At 37.8% G+C, this 22,662-nt stretch overlaps 1 protein-coding gene across 4 annotated transcripts in view; it reads left to right on the top strand.

Annotated features, from left to right (window-relative positions):
- Positions 1-21,996, top strand: part of NFIB (nuclear factor I B) — a 163,399-nt gene extending 141,403 nt beyond the window's left edge. For 2 of the 4 annotated variants that reach the window (XM_026052726.1, XM_026052725.1), the window contains exons 10-12: positions 2,789-2,871; positions 11,412-11,500; positions 21,838-21,996. In XM_026052726.1, the coding sequence (XP_025908511.1) occupies positions 2,789-2,871; positions 11,412-11,500; positions 21,838-21,967 (302 nt within the window). In that variant the 3' untranslated portion in view covers positions 21,968-21,996. The remainder of the gene's footprint in view (positions 1-2,788; positions 2,872-11,411; positions 11,501-21,837) is intronic. The other 2 variants (XM_026052727.1, XM_026052728.1) reach the window with 2 other exon arrangements.
- Positions 21,997-22,662: the final 666 nt, after the last annotated feature.

The raw sequence follows: 22,662 nt of genomic DNA, 5'->3' as shown, positions 1-22,662 counted from the left end.
TAACTTCCAAGCTTCAAGCTCTTTGTTACTGTATATCACAGCCCTTTTACTTATCCTATTATCTTCAATGGAATTGCAGTTTTAGAAATGAGAACACAGGGATTACTGTGCATAAGGTAATCTCTTCTGAATACAATTTATGTAAAGTGGTGCAGAAGATTATTTTTAAACTAATTTATGCACTAGTGTTTTCTTTGAATTTTGGAGGACTTAAGAAGTCTGGTGTTACTAGCATTTACCACTGTGCAAAGACTGTTGTGCAATACTTCCAATGTTGAAGTAAAACTTACTATTCATAGAAAGAAAAATCTTTAGGATTTTTACATTAAAATAGCTAATTTTAATCACATTTATTATTTAAATACTGATTCTGGTCCCTAACTTTTGGATTATTATTAACCAAGACCATAATCTGTGGTAATACTTAAATATTTTTACTAATTTTATCATTGTGTTAGAATATGATGCAGAGATAAGAGTCAAATGTATATGATCAGACAATATACAATGGAAGAAAGCTTCTTGTGTCTTTATTATAAAGAGATAAGAATAACTTTCGAATAACTTTTGCCTAACTCCAAACTAACATTTGTGTTGGTAGATTTATTAAACTATTTTAGCTTCAGTAGCAGAAGGTCTGTTCAAGGGATTACATAGTACAGTGGATCCGATTCTTTCTGGTGGCTTACAGTGCAGGTCTTTCTACTTTTAAAAAGACTTAGCTTTAGCAGCTAACAAAAAAAGAGTTACTCTTTCAATTTTCAGTCTAGAATAGGTATGAGGAGTCCTAGTTCCAAGCATTCATAGCTTCATCCTACAGCTTGTTTGAAATAATTATACCTGTCCAAACATTTGCCTCTCATGAAGCCAGGGTCTCTAAGCCATGTCCCCCCCAAAAACACAGCAGGAATGAATACCATGTCAGAACAACGCTGATATTTTCTAACCGTATTAGGGACTGTGATGGGAAAGCAGACATGATCTGTTGATAATTTTGTCCTGCTGCTTAAAGGAAAAATATGGCTTAAGGTTTCAAAGCCGTTTAACAAAATAGTCACCAAAGTTCTTTCTAATTGCTTTATAACCTGGACGCCTGAGTACCACCATATGAATCTTTGGAATGTCTGCTTAGGTCTTCAAAATAAGGCCTTTTCATGCTTATAGAGCAACCTATAAGCAGTCGCTTGACTAAAGGTCCAATATGTGCCATAATAGCATAATAATAATATATAATTTTTTATCTGAATTTTCCAATTGCGCATATGACGTGTTGGGAAATGCTACATACTCAAAGTATGAAGCTTTCCACAGTTGTGATGTAGTGCATCTCCTTGATATAGCTTTTCAAATAAATATTGATAAGTGGAAGGGAAATATGAGAAAAAGCAGAGGAACACAACTTGCTCRTGAAGGAAGCAGCAAAAAAAGAAGAGTCATGTCCTGCTGATATGTTAACTATGTAAATATATGCTGTATTGTAGCCATAAAAACATCCTCTAGAAAGCTTATATCTTGATCCAAAGGAAAATATCAAGTCTAAATAAATTATAAGGCATGATTTGAAATGTATTTCCAATAACTAACTTGTTTCGGAATATATATATGTTYATACATACATAAGAAACACTTGACTAACAGGATGTCACAATTATTCTGTCTGGTGAAAATACAACAGTAATGATTGACACTACTTTTCATTATGAAATGCTATAGCAGAATTGTTTAAACAAGAAAGAGCAGCAGGTTTTGATAATATTTGGAAAATTCTGTGACGTCAACCACAGTTTCTTTCTAATATCTGATCAAAAATTGCTTACTGTAAAAAGGCCTTTTAAAATCTGTGTAACGTTAATACTGATGGTCCAGTTTAGTAAGTACACACTGGCAAGTGGAGGAAGATTCTCTACCTCATTTCATTAACAACACCAAAAGCCATGTGGGGAGATGACTTTTAATGTTAACTGGCCAAGGCCAGCGGTGAAGATCACCTTTTAGTGGAAAGATCCATTCTTTGTAACTAATCCCACCATCAGCTACTGTTCCATTTTCCACTGAAGAAGAATTTCTTCAAGCTTTTCTATTAGGTAATGGATAGATTTTCTTAAATTGCCCCTTCCCCTTGTAAGTGGATATTATTTCCTAATGCATAAAGGAGTTGAATGTTCAATATTACACAGTGAAAAGTAGCTGTCTTCTCATGAAAATACTAATCAGATTGCATTCTTTCTTTCCAATGCACAATAAAGACTAATTTTATGCCACATGAGTAAGCAAAGCTTTTAATTCCAATTTTTGTTATTCTCTTACAATTTTATAGTGAGCACTCACAACAGTAAAAATTAGCATACACCAATATTTCTTTAGTTTATTCTCTCAGCAGTGACTATATGATCCCACAAACTTGGTTGTAAACAGTTTTTTTTTTTAATGAGAATGAGTAGGAGGCCAGTGTTTTCAAATATATGTCTTCTTTTAATAGCTTTTTAAAAAACAGATATTTAATAATCAGATGATTTTTAATTTAACTATCTGATTGATCTCATTCTGTTTTTCTCATGCAGCTTCCATTGAAGTTCATAGGAATTTGGACATACCTTTCTGAATTTGGTCCAATTCTTTTTCATTATATTAAAGTTTAAGTAAAAAAATTAAGGAAAAAAGACACAGACACATCCTATATATTGCAAATCATAACTCTGGATCTCTTATATCTGTACTGTACCTGCACAGGGTGGTAGTTATGCTAGGTTGGCATTTTTATCAATCTGTTTTGTTCTTCCTTAATCAGCCTACACAGCCTCAGGCACAACCCAAGCCAATCGATATGTGGGACTAGGCCCAAGAGACCCATCCTTCCTACACCAGCAACAGGTGGGCAAGTTTCACATAGGTGTAATGATATAGACAAACTTTTGTGATTATTTCCTTTCTACATGCTGCCGCTGTTATCTTGGATTAGAACGGGATCCTAAGGGTTTCAGTATTTGTCTTCCAATGACTAGATTTATTCCAAGTCCTTTACAAAACGTCATCTTAGCATATGCTTTGTTTCTTAGATTTCTGCTGTCTTAAGGGACTTCATATAATATCTCTTTTAAATATTTTATTTTTCAAGAGTTCATATATTTACTCTTTAATTGGATGCTAGGAATAAGAACAATGCATACAAGGAGCAAAAGTGAGTACTCATTTCAAAGTCAAAAAAGAGTAAGCAGAATTAAGGAGTCCAAATTACTATTCTTGGGCTATTTTGCATTTTTCCAGAGATTTATGCCTACTGTATTTCACCTCTGCATTTTAGTTCCAGAAGATGAGTTATAAAACCCAACTTTCAATGCAACAGGTTATCATTCCTCCTTTACAAGTTTTAAATTGGTTTGCTGATTTCAAATGTGATAAAAACACATTTGTGTCCTAATTTCTTGCATCATTTTTATTTCAAGTAGCATTTTAAATTTCACATCTCATTAATGCTGTAAATCTAATGCAAATGAAGTGTTTACCCAAACTGTGAAAATATGCAGTTGAGATTAATGTTGACTTACAAACAAGTTAACTGCAGTGAATAGTGAGGCCTTGCAAATACAGAAATCCTATATTGTTAGTATCAGAAATAAATTCAGATCCTCTAGAACTTTAGTTTATTTTATGATGTGTGTATATGTTGCTCCTAGATCCTAACAGCAGAGGAGTTTGAAATTAACAGCATGTAAAATGTTACAAGAAAAAAAAAGAAAGAATATTTCAGGAAGAGAAGTTAAATAGTCATTATTTATTGTATTATGTATCTTTTCAGACTTGGGTTCCTATCAGCAGTTGGTATTTATGCCTGTTTCATTTTCAGTAAACCTATCTCTTCTGCACGTTGTGATACAAATAACCGTGCTTTATCTGGAGYTCCCTATCCCTACCCATTCCTAGGGCAAGGTGGCAGTATATCTGTTTTAAGGGTCACCACATACAGAGTTGAGAGAAAATCATAAATATGGTAGTKTATTCAAGATACTTGACATTTTGCCAATTTTTTTTGACCAGCCAAACCTAACTGGAAACATCTGTACACAGTTATGAAAATACTAAATGACAATTAGTGGTTTTTGCCAACCATTGGTTTTTCAGTAAATTTTCTGGTATACTGCTTTTTCACCTCTCAAATATTGTTGTATGTGTTATAATTACTATAATATGATTCTTTCTGACAATATGTCTTTACTATTTTTTAAAACACAGAGAAGATCTCTCTAAATATTCTGTATCTTCTGATTTTTTTTATGTAAGGTTTTTACAAAGTATTCTTTGGCCATTTTCTGACATCCAGCTACTTTGAGGATGAACAAAAATAGTTGGTTTTGTTGGTGCATATGAACAGGCACATTTTTTTCTGTAAATTTGCTGCAGCTTAAACTCACTTCTCCTTTTTTCAAGATCACTGAAAGAGCTGCAAATACCTTCTCACATGACTAGGAGATAGTGGCAGCACACTTAGTTTTCTCTGAGCTTACTTTATCATATGTAAGTCATATTATGCTTATTTAATACAACTTYTATATATTTTTGATTTTGTGTGGATTGAAATAAATTTGAGATTTTAGCTATATCATGAAGATATATGTGTAAGAGTGATCTCAAGGTCATCCTATTTGGTGTTTATAAGCACKGTGTCTTACACTGCCTTTCATATTAAAACATGTAGTCCCATGGATCAGGAAAAAAGAGAAAGATAAATTAGCTGCTGCATAGACTACATAAACAGAAATTTCTTCTTCAGTGTCACTGTGTRAAGCTAGTGTTCTCTCTTCTAAAGTATATCGCTCCGTAGTCTTTAATTATATTAATTGAAGAGCATCAGTTGGTGACCAGTGAGCTGTATAGTAAATAGAAAACAACTGTGTCATAGTTTCTTCTTTACTGTCAATTCTCTGTTCTTTTCTAAATTATGTGAGAGGTATGTGTGTATGCTTGCCTGAATGTATTGGGGTGTGTGTATGTGAGTGTTTGAATGACTATGTGCATAAAGATCTGAAAAATTAGGGAACAGTATGTTCTGCTCAGTATCCTCTAAAAACAGAATACATGAATAATGAAGCTTTTTCAAATGAATAAATATGAGTGTATAAACACACTACACATAAAATAAGTTTCTAATGAATACCTTTATACTCCTAAATCCTGAAAGGATCACAGAGTTGATAGTGCCATATATGTTTATTATCCAAAAGGTGGTGCAGGGTGGAAGGTAGAGAAGTGAAATTATCTAAATAACTTCAATAGACTAAAGGCTATCCTCCTGCAAGGCAGAAATGAGATTGATTTACTATGTCCTTTCATTACTTTACAGCAATTTAAAAGAGACCATTCTTGTGGCAGGTTCTAAATGCATTTGGTTTAAAGCAGCCTATGATGAATGAAAAGGAAAATCAAGTGGTACATGAAGTAAAGGCAATCAATCATTTTGTATTAGCTAAGAGAATTCTAAATTACAAAGTCAATGGTTTTAGTTCCAGAGAGGTCTTTTAAACATTCACCATACGCTGTAATATATATTGACCCCTTAAAAATAAATATTGTCACCAGTGCATTTTTTAATTCATTTGTGGGGGCTTTCTAAAGATTTATTCTCTCTAGTTATGAGAAATATTGGCATGTATTGTTGAATGCTCTTTAGTTGTTAAAAAAACATAATGTATATAAATTAAAGTAAAAATAAATTTATAAGCCAAACATACAGTTTGCAAACTATGCTTACATGGATAACTTCTCACAAATTGACAATTTGCAAGCACTTCCAATAACAATTTGTAGCACAAACTATCTGAAATACTTGCATTTAGATGGGGAACATTAAATGCAATTTGAAAGACAGTGCAGAATAGCACCTATGAGAGCAATATTTTTTGATTTACTGATTTGAATACTGTGCAAAATGTGCTGTTACATTCATTACTTAGCATGTTGCATTGGTAGTTAGAAAGATGAGGTTATAACAAGGAATTATAGCTATGCAGTCCACTCTCTGCTATGATTCTTGGTAGATGTAGATATTAACTGCCTTGAAATGCCAGCTGTTCTATATTGTGACAATAGCAGCAGCACAACAAGCCTGTTGCTTGAGTGGCATCTAGAAAGTCATAGAATGGTAGAATCATAGAATCATAGAATCATAGAATCACAGAATGCTTGAGGTTGGAAGGGACCTCAGAGGTCATCTAGTCCAACCCCCCTGCTCACGCAGGGTCACCTAGAGCACGGGGCACAGGGCTGCGTCCATCATCCTTTTTTTTGTAAAAATGTCAAGCAATGCACAAAAATATCCAAGATATTGCTGTTTGTTACTGACCACATTGCTTACCTTAATTCTATGTCCTCTTACAGGACTTTGTTATTAGTAACATGTTAGCAAACTAATTGGGGGAGGCCAGAAGGGTTAGGGAGCTAGTATGTGATGACACATTAAGAATAATGTGAGGACATTGTTCTTAATTTTAATGTTGATGATTGTTGAGATGACTTTATTAAGGCTCTTTTAGCACTCTGTGCTCATCATGTGCATTAAGAAGTGTCTTAACTGACTTGTACATACAAAAAAAAAGGTGGCAGTACCCTTTCTTCCCTTTCATTCGCTGATTCAGTCACTGTTTATATATGCATTTCCTGATAATGCATCATTTCTAAGTTTCTATTAAAGGGAAAAGGCAACAAATTGAGGTAGTTTAGCCAAAGTCAGCCTTTTACAAGTGCACAAAGACAAGAGTCCTTGTGCTGGGTGTCAGATTTTAGTTGCATATCCATTCTTATGGCTATATAACTTTAATGGAGAAATCATTAGCTCAGTAACAAAAACCTTAATGGCCAGTGGACTAGAATTCTCATGGATATCAGGTGACCTTTCTGTAATCTCATCATACTTTTAATCTCAGCTTCATGAAACCATTATGTTTGTGAAATTATGAACACTAAGAGATAAATTGATGTTATTTCTGGCTCTATATCTACCTAGAACTCTGCCAAAATTAGCAGTTGYGGACTCTAGCTGGGTAAAGAATATAAAAACATAGATGGATGGGTAGTTATTTAGGTATGTAGATAGATTTACTGGAAGCTATTTATTGAAATGACGGGTTAATGGCTTCAGAATTCATCAACTTTCTACAGAAATGAACCAAATAACTAGCTAAGGCTTTCCTTCTTGGCCAAGGTATTACTCAATTTCAGTGTAGCATGGAGCTTGGGACTGGTGTCTATTTTTAACAAAAAATAGAAATAAATGGAAACAATGACCTCTGAAACTCTTCTCTCTCCTAGTAAAATGTGCTACCTGATGCTGACCCAGTTACTGAGTAACTGGTGAACTCTTCTAGTCGTTGCACTGCTTAGCACATCTGCAAGGATTTCACTACAGCTTGGGCTTTCTGCATGTGGTGTGCAGTATTCTCATTTTTCACACTGCTTTGGTATTTATTAGTGAGACATTTTACCATATATAGAGCTATAATAAACACTTCAAGTCTCTAAAATGTAAAATGAGAAAATCAGGAATAGCTCTTTATTTCCTACACAGAGGAGTGCCCTGCCTCTGTGGTAGGAAGTTGTTCTTTCCAGATGCATCCTTTACTTACTGAATCATGCAGCTCAAAATTGAATTCTCTTCATACTGTTCATCATGGAAACTGTAAACTTAAATGTCCACTGAAAACAGAGTATCTGTTTTTAAAATATTTGGGTGGATGTTGCTTTTGCTTTGAGCAAAAGCCTGGAAGAAGAACGCAAGCGGACTCTTAACAGAACTTCTCAGTTAAGCCAGGAAACAGGTTATCAACACTTAGGCTGTTCTTATTGTGTCCCTTATCATAATTGACAGTTTGACGTAAAACTTGGTCACATGATCATGAGGAAGGTATGTAAATGGATAAGAGGTCACCTTTCACATATGCTTGTTGGAAAGGAAACACATTTAAAGGAAGTTTCAGTCAAAACAATGACAATATGCAAATGTTAAGTTTTATGGGCTTTTCTCAAATGGCAGAAATTACAGCACAGTCTTCTATTAGACTTTCCAAAATATTTGTTTACTGATCATCATAGAAGCTTGAAGTACATATTAATCTCAGATGGTTAGTTTAAGATGAGAAAATATAACTTGCTTAAATATTAACCCTTAAAATCATTCAGGCCCTGATTAAAAGTTGAGTTGCTGACCATGGGATGTTAATGTGCAGGGGAGCTGTCTATATAAATACACTGCAGGATAGCCTTGTATAAATAGAAGAGATAGCAAGAGAGTGATAGGGGCTTGCTGCAGAAGATAGGTGCTTGCAGCTGGGTAGCTTTYAGTGCAGGCTTTGAGCTCTCTCCCCACTCCTAAGGGTTCTAATGAGGATGAGGTGCCAAAGTGTGGAAATGGTCTGGCCTCAGGGTGCACTGCCAACCTAGACCCCCTCTTCTCCTCATGACTTACGGGTGCTTAGGTGAGAGAGAAATGAAAACTACCCCCAAATCGTGTGAAGGTGGAGGACCTTACCACAGGGAGTTTGTGCAACTTGCCTTGCTCCAAGAGCAAAAATAAAGTCGTGAGATTGGAAGGCAGATCTTTCTAGTGGACTTCTAGGAAAGACTTTTCACCCTCTCACATGCCAAATCATGTTATTTAGTCTGTATTCAAAACATATTTTTGAGAACATTAGTAATGTTTTTCAGCATTTATTAAACACATCTGCTAGGACTCTTTGTTAAGTCCATCTGCCAGGGAATTCAGGCTTTGTCAAGCAGCCTGCAAGCAGTTTCCTGCCTCTGCTTTTCACGTCTCCTGCACGGAAGGTCTGCAAGGGCTTGCTACTAGTGTGCCTTCTCCTCTGCAGCCAACACCATGGCATAGTTTTAAACTCCACTGGAGTTACTCTGAGGCCTGTAACTGACCAGAAATCATTCAGCATGACTCGAGACACCACACAAGGCTCAAAACACTAGGGTACTTATGTCCCCTACCTCCTTGCAGAGCTAGGTGCTTTGCTCCCACACTTCTACCAGGCTGACCCGGTGTCCACTGGTGCCCCAAACACTTCTTCCCTCAAGTTGAGTAAGGAAAGGAGGTCTTCTAAGCTCTTTTAAGCCCTTCCAGCCCTTTTACCCAGGAAGTACTCAATGAATGCACGGGATGCATGCTTCAAGTGATATTTCTGAATGATTTACTGTCTTGGCTTGCTGTCTTGGCCTGCTATCCCRATCTGTGAGCAGGAGTGACTGGGGAGAGGGAGTTTTACGTCAGGAAGAGGTAAAAGAGCCAGTGCAGTCTCAGGCTTGTCACACATGTGACCTTATGCAGTTTTCCAGTTTTTCAACTGGAAGGTAGGACATAGTTGGTACAGCTTGCACTAACTGTGTATCTGGAASAGTATGAATCCTCATATTCATGTGGGTATGCTTGTGCAGTACGTATTTAAAATGTGTATGCTCTGTAAGTATTAATACAGTGTTTAGATACGTTGTATGTACTGGGATATATATGAGTGCTTATAATATGAAGTATGTCATTACTAACATTTATGAAATAGATTTGAAAAGCTCTTTTGGATCTTTGTAAATTGCAACTTAAATATATTAATTGTACATACAGAAAATTTCCCCAAACTGCAGGAAGAATATCACTGTTTTGTATAGTAGCTGTTTAATTAGGATGTAATGTATGAACTCTTCATTTTTCCTCAAATAGCAAAAGCAATGAGGTTCTGTTGCAGACTAAGTCATTGCCAGATTTTAGAGTTAAATGCAGGTGCATAATATTCCTTCTTCTCCTTCTCCTTCTCCTCCTTCTTTTTTTTGCTCCTTCTTCTTGTCATTATTCTTCTGTTTCAGCTGTGAATTTTATAATTAAGTTTTAAAGCTTTACAATGCCCCTTTGCAATGTAAATAATGACACTTTCTTAAGGAATGTAGCAAAAATGTAACTACTGCACACTGAGTAACTGAATTGAAATATTTTTTTCTATGTCTTTAAAATTAAAATCCAATATACTCTTTTTTGAAGTGAAAATATCAAATATTTATTTATCCCCTTTCTTTAAGTATAATTAATATGTTCTTCACAGTTACCTCTTGCAAACTTTTAGACCACATATTTCCTTTTCTGGTTAATTTCATGTGGTTTAGTCATGCTTTGAGTGGCCTTTAGAAAGTCCCTTAGAGTTCTTTAGATAACAAACAAGAAACAATCGCTATGAAAATATCAGACGAACATTTCCATTTCTCAGACCTTAACAGCAGGAAGCTTATGAATGTAACAGCTAGACAGGGTCAGATTTGCAATATTGTCTTGTCCTTAGCATATGAATTTGTCAGGAAAAGACTGTAATTAATTGTGCTCCTGTGAAAATAATTTATTTTAGTTTGTTTGCTGTAGCATGTGCATCCTGAAGACAGTGAATATGCATAGAGAAAACTAGAATGTGTTGAATGCAATTAAACTCAACAACAGTTATCTTCAGTTCAGAGTGCTATATCATACATAATGGTACAGTAATTTATATATAGCATGACTTTACAGAGACTGAAATGTATGCTTTTATATGTTTTCTTCACAAGCCAGATAAATTTACTTTCTTAAACTTAAAAATAAGCAGTATATCTTTTCAATAAATCTGCTAGCACTGTAGGGCAGCTGTTAAACAAACAGAGCTGTATAGGGTTACTTGAACAATCTGTGAAGGCAGAACTGATGATTTGAGGATCTGGGAATAATTTGTTTCAGCTTACATTTAGTACATTCCTCATAATATTTAAATGTAATAAAATATTTTAAATGCTATTATTCCAAGTCTAGAACAAGATTAGATTATCTTATCACCTCTTGCTAAGTAAAACCACTCTCAGTAACACTAAATTAATAAACTTCAATTACAAAATACCTTTACCCTTCTTAAATGGCAAGATAAGGGCACACAGTTTGTGTAATTTGAGCAAATTTTCTATAAATTGCATGTCTTCTATGTTTCACCAAATGCATGCTTTGAAATATTGATTATATTTGACCTTAGCTTAATACACATTATTTAGAGCATTGCTTATAGAAAACAGCATTTTGATTTTCTTTCTTTAAATATTTCGCTATTGAATATTAACATTTTCTTTTATTCCAGCTCAGTTTGTAATCTAATAATGGCTAATTGTTATGTGCTAAACACTAGTTGCTCTTTTATGCTTTATTAATGGAGGAACATATTAAAGCAGCATTACTTTAAGCAAAGCTATAGACATTTATTTTTCTGTATGTTATTTTTGTTTGTTTTCTGTTTTTTAAAGTTCTTCTTGGGAAAGTAAGGCTTTTGCCATGTACAATACTAGTTTGCATGTGTTCATTTAAATACTAAAAACTGTAGTACTGCTCGATCCATATCTGACTGCTAGGTTTCAATTGACAGCTGAGGATTTGTGACTGGACCATGAATCAAAACGGCAGGCATTTATACCCCAGTGCCAGTGAGGATACATTGGGAATTACTTGGCAAAGGTAACATTTTAATTATTTCCACCCCGCTACACTACATCTAAAAAAGTTACATTGAGCTGCAGTGTCTTTTTCAGCAGGCCTCTTAAGGAATGTATGTCCGTATTTGATCAGACATGTACGTTTTTTGAATACACATTCAGATTAACTTTAATACTTACTTTAGGCTTTAAACACGGAAATGTGATTTTTAGAATTAACAGACATATTTCTTGGTGATTAGCTCTTACTACAAAGAAAAGATGGTGTTATTAAAGATAAAAATGAGTAAAATGATAAACTTCTCAGGTGATGGTGTTTCGTGCAATGAGTAATCRTCCTATACATAGAGATATTTATGATTAATCAGCAGGGTTAGATTTAGGTCACTAACATGTACATGAAGGTAAGATATAAACCATCTCCTTTCTAAACTAAACGACAAAGAGTGAAATAACTAGAACTGATCTCCAAAAATACAATTACATTTGTGTGCAAGAAAAACTTTTGCTGTATTAGTTAACTATACATTATAATCTTTTACTTTATTAGCCTCRTCATCAGTTATGTTTACAGTAGGGATGTATGTGTCTAAATAGTTGAATAAATAAAAAAGCATTATTAGGTGGTACCTCAGTCTTTTTGACATGCAGCGTTCTCAGTAACACTCAGCATTTGATGGAGATTGTACATGTAAAGCAGAGCTTGAAGGTCAGATCCCTGTAAATGAAGAATTAGCTATTTGGTCCCTTAAAATAATTTTAAATATTTCCTGGACATTTGTGTGCMCATGACAGCACAGTTACCTCTAGAYAGTTTGTGCAGAAGTATGTATATGAGTGTGAGTGTGAACATATCAAATCTTTGCCAAAAGCTTTATATGTTGCATTGCTAGAAGGTTTGAGGGGTTCAAGTAGTAACTTGTAAGGATAATTGTGGAATTTGAAGTCAAGTGCTGTTTACAAATCCAAACTTTAAGTGCCTTAATCATGTTAGTTTACTGACCTATTGGTGGTGATGGATTTACTCAACTACACACTCTTCCTGCAGTGTTTATAAATAATAATATTGAAAATCTAGAGGAATTCTGGTGGAAAAGCACAGAGTAGTCACTTCCCCTGTCCTAGATTAAGTGACACAAGGGAAGATTAGTTAATGGATTCACCACAGCTCCTCAAGGGCTGTGATTCACATTATAAATCCCATCATGCTCTAACTGCCACAGTTTTCAACTGGCTATCAAGAGTGAATCCAAACTGAGCTAATGTAGCACAGAGGGGCTGATTTATTCTCCCACTACAAAGGATGTTGCTTGCTCAGCACATGACATGAGTTAGTAAATTATCTCACAGCTGCCCATCTAGAAGCATCCTTAAGGAGTTTAAATCAGTCATCGCTCTTGACCCCTCGGTAGAGCAATGCCTACTTAGGCTGGCTTTTGTAGTGCCCATCACACCTGATCCTTGGGTGTAAATTTTGAAAAGGGAAGGAAGGGGGGAAAAATAATTTCTTGACTAAGGAACCTGTGAAGATGAATGCAGGCATGTTGTGTGATCCCCCCACCAAGGCTACCTAGATGCTACCTGCCTTCTTGACCTTGTTACGGTCCATCAGAGCTCGTGGAGGTGCTTGGGCACRTGTTTCTCACGGGCTGGCTGGGCCTTGGACCACAGCATTTTTCTTCAAGAGTCCATGCAAGTGAGGATCTGAGAAAGAAAGTGATATATGTGCATCTTAACGAGCAGCAAGGCTTTGTAACACTAACAGGAAAAACACATCCCAGAAAGAAATCATTGTCGCCTGGGGGAGAAAGTATATGCTAGATCGGAARSACAAATTTTCTGCCACAAAACTGGTTTATAAATGTATTCCTGCAAAGCTGCAGTATGCATTTGGATGATAATCAGCCTTATTTTTTACTGCAGGATTTTGCAGTTATTTCAAGTATAATGATTTTCAAGAAATTTGGTTGACCTCTAAAAGATCAAAGAGTTGGCAGTGCCTGAATACTAACCTGCCTAGCCTGTGCAGAAAGTGGGTAATGGAAGTGACCACATGAAAGTTCCTCCTGGGGTGCCCTGTCAATGACCAGTGGCCTCAAAGGCTTGGGAAGAGAGAAAAATGATAAAACTTACGCTGTTTTTGTGTCCACTTTCTTATGACAAACTGGCTGCCATGCTTGAGAGGAAAAATGGTATCTAGCTTTCAAAATAAAAGGTCTTTTCTTTCCTTTTAAAATTCTGCATCTGTCATGTGCAGTCCAGGATACAAAGCAGTGGTGATCCAACTTGCAAAAGAATAGACAGTGGCCAAAAGAGAAAATTTGAATAAAATTATTAAATCAAAAAACAAAGAAACCCCAAAAAGTCAAGTCACTGGTGCACCATWTTCTTCCAAGGTGAAACACTTGTAATAGTTTTAATAAAAACTAGATGAATACTTTGCTTAGTTGAACTAAATATGCTGTTTTTTTTAAAGAGAATACTTTTATAAAACATCCCATGAGCATACTAAAAATGAGAGAGAAAAAAATGCATTTATAAATATTTGGAAGTAATTTTTATTCAGTTTTTGGTGCTCTAGCCATCCAGAAGTAAATTTTTAAATGCTTATTTACAGTGTTTATGTTATATGTTTTATTAAGTCTGCTGAACTCTGCACAACTTTTAAGTACATCGCTATAGTTAAGGTCCAAGGTGCTATGGGACTTCTTAAGCCAATTTTTGCTATACAAGTGAAAGAGATAACCAGATTTTTTTTTTTGGTAATCTTTTTTTTCATAACTGCAATTTTATGATGAATTTGATGTCCTAGAAACAGAAGGTGAGGGGAAGCTGTAGAAATTAGTAAGGCTCAATAAGGAAAATACAGTCTGAGGCACTGTGTGAGAGCAAGAGCGTATGCGACAAGTAAGCTTAAGATATGAGTGAGAAATAGCAGGGGCCAGGGGGACAGACTGACACATGAGCCTGAGCCGGGGTCTCAAGTGATTCATTACTCCATGGGTATTAATTCCAGAGAGATAACTCATAAGGGGCTGCACGATTGAATTCTTTTACAGCATATTGAGTATTTGCAAGTCTTTTGCAGACTGTAAACAAATTTTCTGTGCCAAAATGTGCATTTTAGCTCAGATTTTCTTAAAAAGCTTTTTTTTTTCCTATTAGCTTTCTTTTTAAACAATCTTACTTTGTTAGTTCTGTGGGTTAACCGTTACTTTAACATTACACTGACGCTTCCCAGGCAAAAATGCACTAGGTTAGCATTTCCTGCGTTCAGTCTGTTATCTTGACACGTAAGTACAGTACAACAGCTGGTTTGTTCCTGGAGCTCCTGAGGGGACTTTTATTCTCMGAGCTGAGTTTCCTTCTCAGCTCTGGCTGTAGGGGTGTTCACATGTCCAACTTTCCGAGCAGTGCTTTTCCCCCAGCACCGCTCTGGGGTTAACATAATAGTGCTGATAAGGCAGTCAAATGGAATAATCTCTGGTTTGTCAAAGGAGCAAGYGGGGGGAGTGAAAATGGGTAAGAAAGAACTGCTTTTGTATCACAGGACCCTGCAAGCGCTTTGAATCCCGCGAAACCCACCAAAGCAGCACACGCAGCATTGCTTCTGGCAAACACAAACACCTGTCAGAGCAGTGCGGTGTCCTCCCCCCGCCGTGCCCCCTGTTCTGCAGTGCTTCGGGAGAAAAATATCTATGCAGGGATTACAGTTTAAGATCAGAAATGTCAAACTGTGCTAATGGCAAAAGTAGTCACAGAAGGAAAATCTTACGATTCTGGTCTTTATCATTGTAAGTTGCTATCACTAATAGTTTCACCCAACTCCATAATGTAGAGAGATGCACAGAACATAATGTTCCCTCCCCATCTCTGCAAACATCTTCAGAACACTTCCTAAGAAATTAATTGTATTCAAGCCAGACTTGCATGCTGCCATCCCACAGGAAATGGGTCAGCAATCCATTAAGATGCCATTAGATAATCTAATTTGGAACTTAATCTCTAAATTAACCATGCTCCATACTTGAGGCATACTTGAGAGAAAGAAAAAAAGTTTATGTTTGAATCGATAGGGGAGCCGAAGCGTGAAGAAAGCTGTTTGTTTTTTCTGTAGCTGTGGTCACGTCTCAAGCCGTCTGGTAACCAGGAGAAACCAGACATGATGTAATTCCAGATTGAACTTGAACTTCAGGGACTTAGAATGGGGGAACAATGGACCATAGGAATCAATAATGTCCATTTTCCACATGATTATGTTTGGAGCTTTAAGTTAACCTTTATGGGAGAAGCAGCAAAATCTGCAGTGTGACCAAAATGAGATGATCCAGAAGCAAGATGTTAGGGTAAAGAAAACAACTTCAGTAATATTTTCTGAGCAGCACTGCAGATTCCAGCAGGATTAGAAAAGTTCCCGCTCTGCAGTAAACTGGTTGCCTGTTCTTAGCACTCTTTGTTCGCTTAGGTAGGACAAACTTAATCTTATGTTTCCTGTCAGATGATTTTTGGCAACCCTGTGACAGAAGGAGGAGCATATTGCAGAGAATTCCCAAGTGTAAACTTTATCTTTAACCCCTTAGTTACTCCAAATTTCTGCTCCTGGATCATTCTACCTCCAATTCTTCCTTTTGAAGCAGGAAAATTACACTTTTTTTTTTTTTTTTTGGGGGGGGGGGAAGTTAGGATTATCTGGATTTAATTATGCCAATTCAATAAGTAAGCTTTTATTTGTATTTTTTAAGTGCTAATATAGAGCATTTAACAAATTGCAGCAGAAAAAAATGGGGGCAAAAGTAACATGTATGTGCTACTTTGCTGCTTTGATGAAGTTTACAAATACRTCTATTGACATTTTTGAAAGAGAGAGTCACGATGGATTTGAAGGAAAAGAAACAATTTGGACCCGTAAGAGAGGTCCTTTTCTCAGTCCTTGCACGTTCCCACAGTTGATTTCTTCTTGGGCGGTCGCCGTGCTCCTGGCTCTGCTCTTACTGCCTCGTTTCAGCAGGCTCGTCGGGAAGCGCGGAGGCCAYACGCGTGTCCCTGGCCAGCCGAGTCCTCGCTTCGGCTCTGCGGGGCCCTGTGCGTCGGGCTGCAGCCCCGGCGCCTGCGGCTCCCTGCAGACCTCCAGCTCCATCGCTGTCCTTGCACCAGGCGCACTGCACGAGTGGCCCAGGGCACAGCTTTCTTCGGGGCTCCATCTCTTCTATGGGCCTACTTCATTATCAGGCAGCTGTTTGGCTTCTCCCCGACCCTTCTTTTGTCACTCTGTCACCAAGAGTGCTGTGGGGAAAGAGGCAGTGTCACAGGAGCAGAATCCTGCTTTCTCCTCTCCAGGTGTAAGTCAGAAGGTCTTCACCTCCTCCATTTGCTAGACACGTCGTACGTRCCCCACTGCACTATGGAAGTGTTCCCAAGTTAAACAGAGATATACTTAATATGGTATCTCTTGGAATAAATGAAAGGATAAAAGGTTCCTTCCTCCAAGGAACCCACCTTGGAGGTGACATTTGGCAGCTGTTTAAATGCAGGTAGCAGAGTAGCAGAAGTTCTGCATTAAGTAGATGCTGAGGGATGGTTTTTCTTTGGCAGAAATGTGTGAGTTGAAATTTGGCCATGAGCAGCATGATTAGCACGATCACCCTTCCAAAGTTCACGTGATCATAGCAATTTGAAACGATAGACTTCGCCATATTTCTGTGGGGAGCACTTGCTTAAAGTAGTTAGAATAACCTTCCTGGGTGACTCACTTGTGACATTTCTGCCAGCATTAAAGGCATTTCTGCCTCTCCCAGCCAAAGATTAGCCTGGCATGTTGTGGTTTACCTGGGGCAAGCTGGTTTGCAAGAGCAAGAAAAAAATGCTATTTCAGGAAACTGTTGTGTTAGTAGGCCTTTTTTTTTTTAAATGGTGCAATGCCCTTATAGATTGTTGGAAAATTTGGAAAGATATTGCCTGGTGGAAAATAAGAAAATGCTTCTAATTTCCTCAAGTCCACTGGATATACTGTATTCATTAAAAAAAAAATTAGTTATCTTCATGCTGTCATAATAATCTCAAAAATGGAAAGCATATACCTTTAATACTGATACTGCAAGTGGTCCATTCCAGTAATATTTTAATCAGAGCTTCTTGAAAGAGCAATTATTATCTTCAGAAGGAACTCATGGCAGAAACCCTAATTGAATTATCATGTTAAAGCTGTAACAGGGAATGTTAACCCCCTCGAACACTTGCAGAGTTTTTCCTTGCCGCTTGTGCTATGTTTGAATGGATAAACAAGTTATTCTTGCTCTGAGTAGACAGGGCAGTGATGCCTGCACAGCCCATCTGATACTGGTAATCTAGRTGTGGTGGGAATCATAGAATCATAGAATGCTTAAGGTTGGAAGGGACCTCAGAGGTCATCTAGTCCAACCCCCCTRCTCCAGCAGGGACACCCAGAGCACRGGGCTGCGTCCAAGCGGGCTTTAAAGATCTCCAGAGAAGGAGACTCCACAACCTCCCTGAGCAGCCTGTGCCAGCAGTGGTGGAGTGGCTGAACTGCAAGGTTCAGCAAGATGTTCTCATGGGCCRCAGCCTCTCGCACAAGGGCTACTGGTCTGAATGTCAGAGGTATTTGCAAATAGTGATGGTGCTTTTCTTGTAAATTTGTTCAAGATACAGCCTAGAGCATGTTTAAGGTGTGTGTGGAGGAYTGGGGCACATTTCATGTTCTAAGAGACAAGTATACGTATATACACACACATACTGTAACCTCTGTGAGCTCCACAGATTTCTTCGGGAAATATGAGTTGGACTGGAAAAGACCCACTTTTATTTACAGTCATACATACATTGCTTTTTTCTGTCTGTAGGCAGAAGGATGTCCCCTTAGCTGTGCTGGAACAGCCAGCTCCTGTGCACACTGAGCAGCAGCAGAGCTTGGGAGCTCTTGTAGTTGTTGTTAACTGCTGCCTGGGCTAGGCAGCTCTGTGGAGAAATCACAGCGTTGTTTTTTGATGTGGAAGCTCAGCTCTCCTGTTCCCACAGCTTCAAAAAGTTGAAGGAAARTGGCAGGGATATTGATCTCCCGGGCTGTCAATTTGGTGCGTACATTAGGCACCAGCCTTGTTTTTGTTGCATGCAGAAGCCCAGGAGAACTGCAAACAAGGTGCAGCTCTTGGACATTGAAGATTCAGCTAAATTTGCTATGAATTTTATGGGAATTCACATGGGATAGCCATGATTAGAGTTTCATTCTGGCTGGTACCAGTAATTCTGACTCGTGTTTCCTCTCCTGTAGTTTGCACTAAATRCCTGCTAGGGGTACCAGGACTGGCGTGCCCCAGGATGCAGTTCCATCCAACTGCCGCTTGCTCTTTCCTAAAGGCTCGTTGCTAAAAACCCAACCTGAGCTCAGCAGGCATTGAGAACCCGTCCCAAGGACGTGGGGACACCCGAGGGCTGAGCGGCTCCCCCTGCACGTGCCCGTGCCCCAGCGCTCGACCCGCGCGCCGCGAGCGAGGGGCTCGTGAAGCGCGCCCGGGCTCCGCGCAGCGCCAGCCGAGCAGATTTATTCCCCCGCCGGGATTCGGAAGYAGCATTGACAAATTTATTGCGCGCTGCATTTTTGTCGTGGCCATAATATAAGATGGCAGGTTTGAAAGGTTTAAGTAAACATCTATATTAAATTTGTTAGTCATATAGCAATGACAGTCCTATTAGTCACTTGCTACAATTTATTTTTATTGAGCATTTTCCAAAATATCAAGACCTCTGTCTCCTCTATATGAGTACTGGTTAAGAAAGCTGTTACAAATAGTAATCTGTTCTTTATCAGCTTTAACTGCTTTCCCTTATCCACTTTGGACACTAGAAGGTGGTTAACTTTAAAGCAACAAGTCACATAAGCATCCAGCCAGCGAAGTGCCCTATATTTCTCCAGAAGATAATCTGAAAGCAGTCTATCTCGTCTTTGCAGCAAAAAAAAGTTTTAATATGTAATATTGTGTTGACCTGACACAAAATTTACATCGTTTTAGTTACTGTTAGACTTTGTGTAAAATGGCTAAACGCTGTAAATCATGTGTAACAGGACTGCAAAGCACTGTGCACAGTAAAGTATGTATTTAGGCAGATCTTAAACAAACAAATCTACTTTCTATTTTGTTTTATTTTCCTTTATTCCTATTTCCTGTATTTACAAATCTCTATATTTGGAAATGATTTCTATTGTTGCTCGTTTCATAATTTACTTCCTAGCATCAATGAAATCCAAAAAGAAAGGAGAAAAAGAAAAGCGTTTTCAAACACAAATTATAAGGGAAGATGAAGAATAAGTTGAAACAATAAAGTCCCTCAAATGTCCTAGTATTGAATACTTTTTTAGAACCGTAATCTTTTCATCAGATCACATGGGACAAATCTGTCACATAAATGAGTTTAATTCTTTGCAATTATTTTAACTTTTGTTATAAAAATAGGGAGTTTGAATTTCAAAAAGGAAGTATTTCTTCAACAACAATAGTCAACTGGATTTTTTTTTGTCTGTATTCAAACACAGTTGATCGTATATTTTGAAAACAGAGAAAATATTTCGTTAATAAAGTTAGACTAAAAATCCTGGATTTTCAGATTATGCCAATTAAAAAGGAAAGCTATTGAATATTATTTTTACTTGAGACATATTTCAGATGTCTTAGGGTATCCATCCTTTCTATAATTCTTGAGGATGAAGCTAGTCCTTCCCCCTTTAGATTTTGGCCATGACTGAGCTTGTCAGGGCTGGTAGTTTTTCCACATTCTGGTGTGCAAAGCGAAGTTGTTAGGAGTCAAAATAGTAAATCAACAGGTATAGAAAGGTGAAGAATATCAAACGCTAGCAGATGACAGAAGTTATTGTTATTAGTTTTAGTATGTATGGCCTGAGAAACATGATTACTGGATTTTACAAAGTAAGATGATCGCTGTCTGTTGCATTCACACAGCAGAAAAGGAAAGGATTACATAARTCTGCCAGGCAAAGTGTAATTATGATATATAAATTTTAAATAGTTGAAATGGGTCTGGTTTCTTCCTAATGCCTGCTGCAAGCATTACCCAGAAGCGTAAGGCTTTTCCACGCAGAGGCTATTAGGGAAGAGAGCAAGCTGGCAGTGGCGTGCCATCACAAAAACACCCCCCCGTTTTCAGGCTGTGTGTGTGTCAGGAAGCCTATCCCCCAAATCCCGGAGTTCCCGGGCGGGAGGGGGCTGCGGCCGTCCCCRTGCCGGTGCGGAGAGGCACTCGCTGCGGCGCCGTGCGAAGGGAGGACATCCGTGTTTGCACTTCGCTCGGGTTTTGCTTGCTGCTAGKGACCGCTCGCAGAACGATGCCATTTTCCTACTGAATAAATTTGACCAGACTTTCTCAAAAGCCCATTATTCCTGAGTTACCAGAAACACATGGAAGTAACAGGCTGCCTAGGATCTGCTCTGGCYCCTGAATAGTGCCCATGGTGCAGACAGAGGGTTTGGTCAGTGCTTGGTGCAGACGTGAGGGTCATTGGGACTCCAAAGCCACAGTRACATAGCTGCTTTTGAAACGGTGATTTAGGGTTCAAAGTCATTGAATTGCCTTTGAAATAATTCATTTGTTGTATTCATTTGAAAAACGTACGGTGCTCATTGCTACCACTGACAGCGAATGCTTACGTGACTGGGCTATGTGTTATCCCGTGTTCCTTACTGACGCTGATGTTTTCTCTGAATAACTAGGGGRAAAAAAAAAGAAAAAGAAAGATTTTTTCCAGTACGAAAGCTCTTCTAGTCCAAGTTGTCTGTTTCTTTGGGGACCTGGGCTCCTCGGAGGCTTAGCTTGTGCCTCGAGAGAGGATGTACTGCTGGGCACAAGGGAATGGGAAAAGGCACAAGGAATTTAAACTAAACTTTTATTTTGTGTTTTTGACAGGAGCAGTCTAACTTGTATACTCTAATGAATTTTATTAACTAGCTCTTAAATAGCATCTGTGGCTCCATGTGGTGTTGTGTATATATGGTTTAGCTGTGTCTGCTCAGCTCGCTTACCTCTGGAATTTTTTTTGCAGATAAACAGGCGATTTAATGTAAGACAATAGTAACACATCTTACAATTGAGATGGACAAAATTACTTTTCTTTAAATAAGTTGCGCTTTTGCAAAGAAAACTGCACAGTTGAAACTCATGTGCTGTTCACACATGAGACGTGCTGTCTTAAGTAGTGCTGTTTGTTATGAATATTGCTTTAATCATTATTCAAATTCATTGTATTCTGGTTTTTGCAACATGCTTAATTTGTGTTTCATTTTTCTCTCTCTTTCTCTCTCTCCTTGTCTCCCCCTCCCCAATCTCTCTCAACAGTCCTGGTACCTGGGCTAGCTTGGTTCCTTTTCAAGTATCAAATAGGACACCGATCCTGCCGACAAATGTCCCAAATTATGGTCTGAACATAATTGGAGAGCCTTTCCTTCAAGCAGAAACAAGCAACTGAGGGAAAAAAAATAAATAAAATAAAATAAAATAAAAGCAAAATTTAAAAAAAAAAAAAGAAAAAAGGAAGAAAGGATGAGAAATGAAACTGAAGAAAGAAGAAAAATAGACCAGCAATTGCAGCACTTACAATCACTAATTCCCTTATGTTTGAAACTGTAATGATATACAGAGGGTCGATGATATTTCAGTGATGGGTAGAACGCAGCCCCTGCTAAGTAGCCTTTGTTATATGAAGTCCGCTGGGAAATAGATGTTCTGTCTCTGACAATATATTTTAACTGACTTTCTAGATGCCTTAATATTTGCATGATAAGCTAGTTTTATTGGTTTAGTATTCTTGTTGTTTACGCATGGGATCACTATTCCTGGTTATCTCACAAAACAAAGGCTATAGGCGGCAGCAACAGCGCTGCGGCAGGACGAGGGCCGCGGGCCACGTGTTTTCTCAACACTCTGATTTCTAAATGTTTTAAGAATAAGCTCCGTAGCCTTTAGTTATCAGTATGGGTTTATTAATCTTTGGCCCTTCACCAAGCCTTTCTTAGTGTGTTACCCAGCTTGAGATTTTCCAAGTCAGTAYGAACACACAGGATGTATGGAAGAAATGCCTCTACGTAGGTAAAAGTGTTATCTCCTCATGCAACAGTAAAATCAGAAAGAAAACAAGCATTTTCCCCACTAAAGTAACACTTA

Source organism: Nothoprocta perdicaria, unplaced genomic scaffold, assembly GCF_003342845.1.
Source record: "Nothoprocta perdicaria isolate Ctin4 unplaced genomic scaffold, notPer1 scaffold_90, whole genome shotgun sequence".
Taxonomy (NCBI): domain Eukaryota; kingdom Metazoa; phylum Chordata; class Aves; order Tinamiformes; family Tinamidae; genus Nothoprocta; species Nothoprocta perdicaria.
The sequence above is the reverse complement of the archived record's forward strand: the minus strand, read 5'-3'. Positions and strand labels throughout refer to the sequence as shown.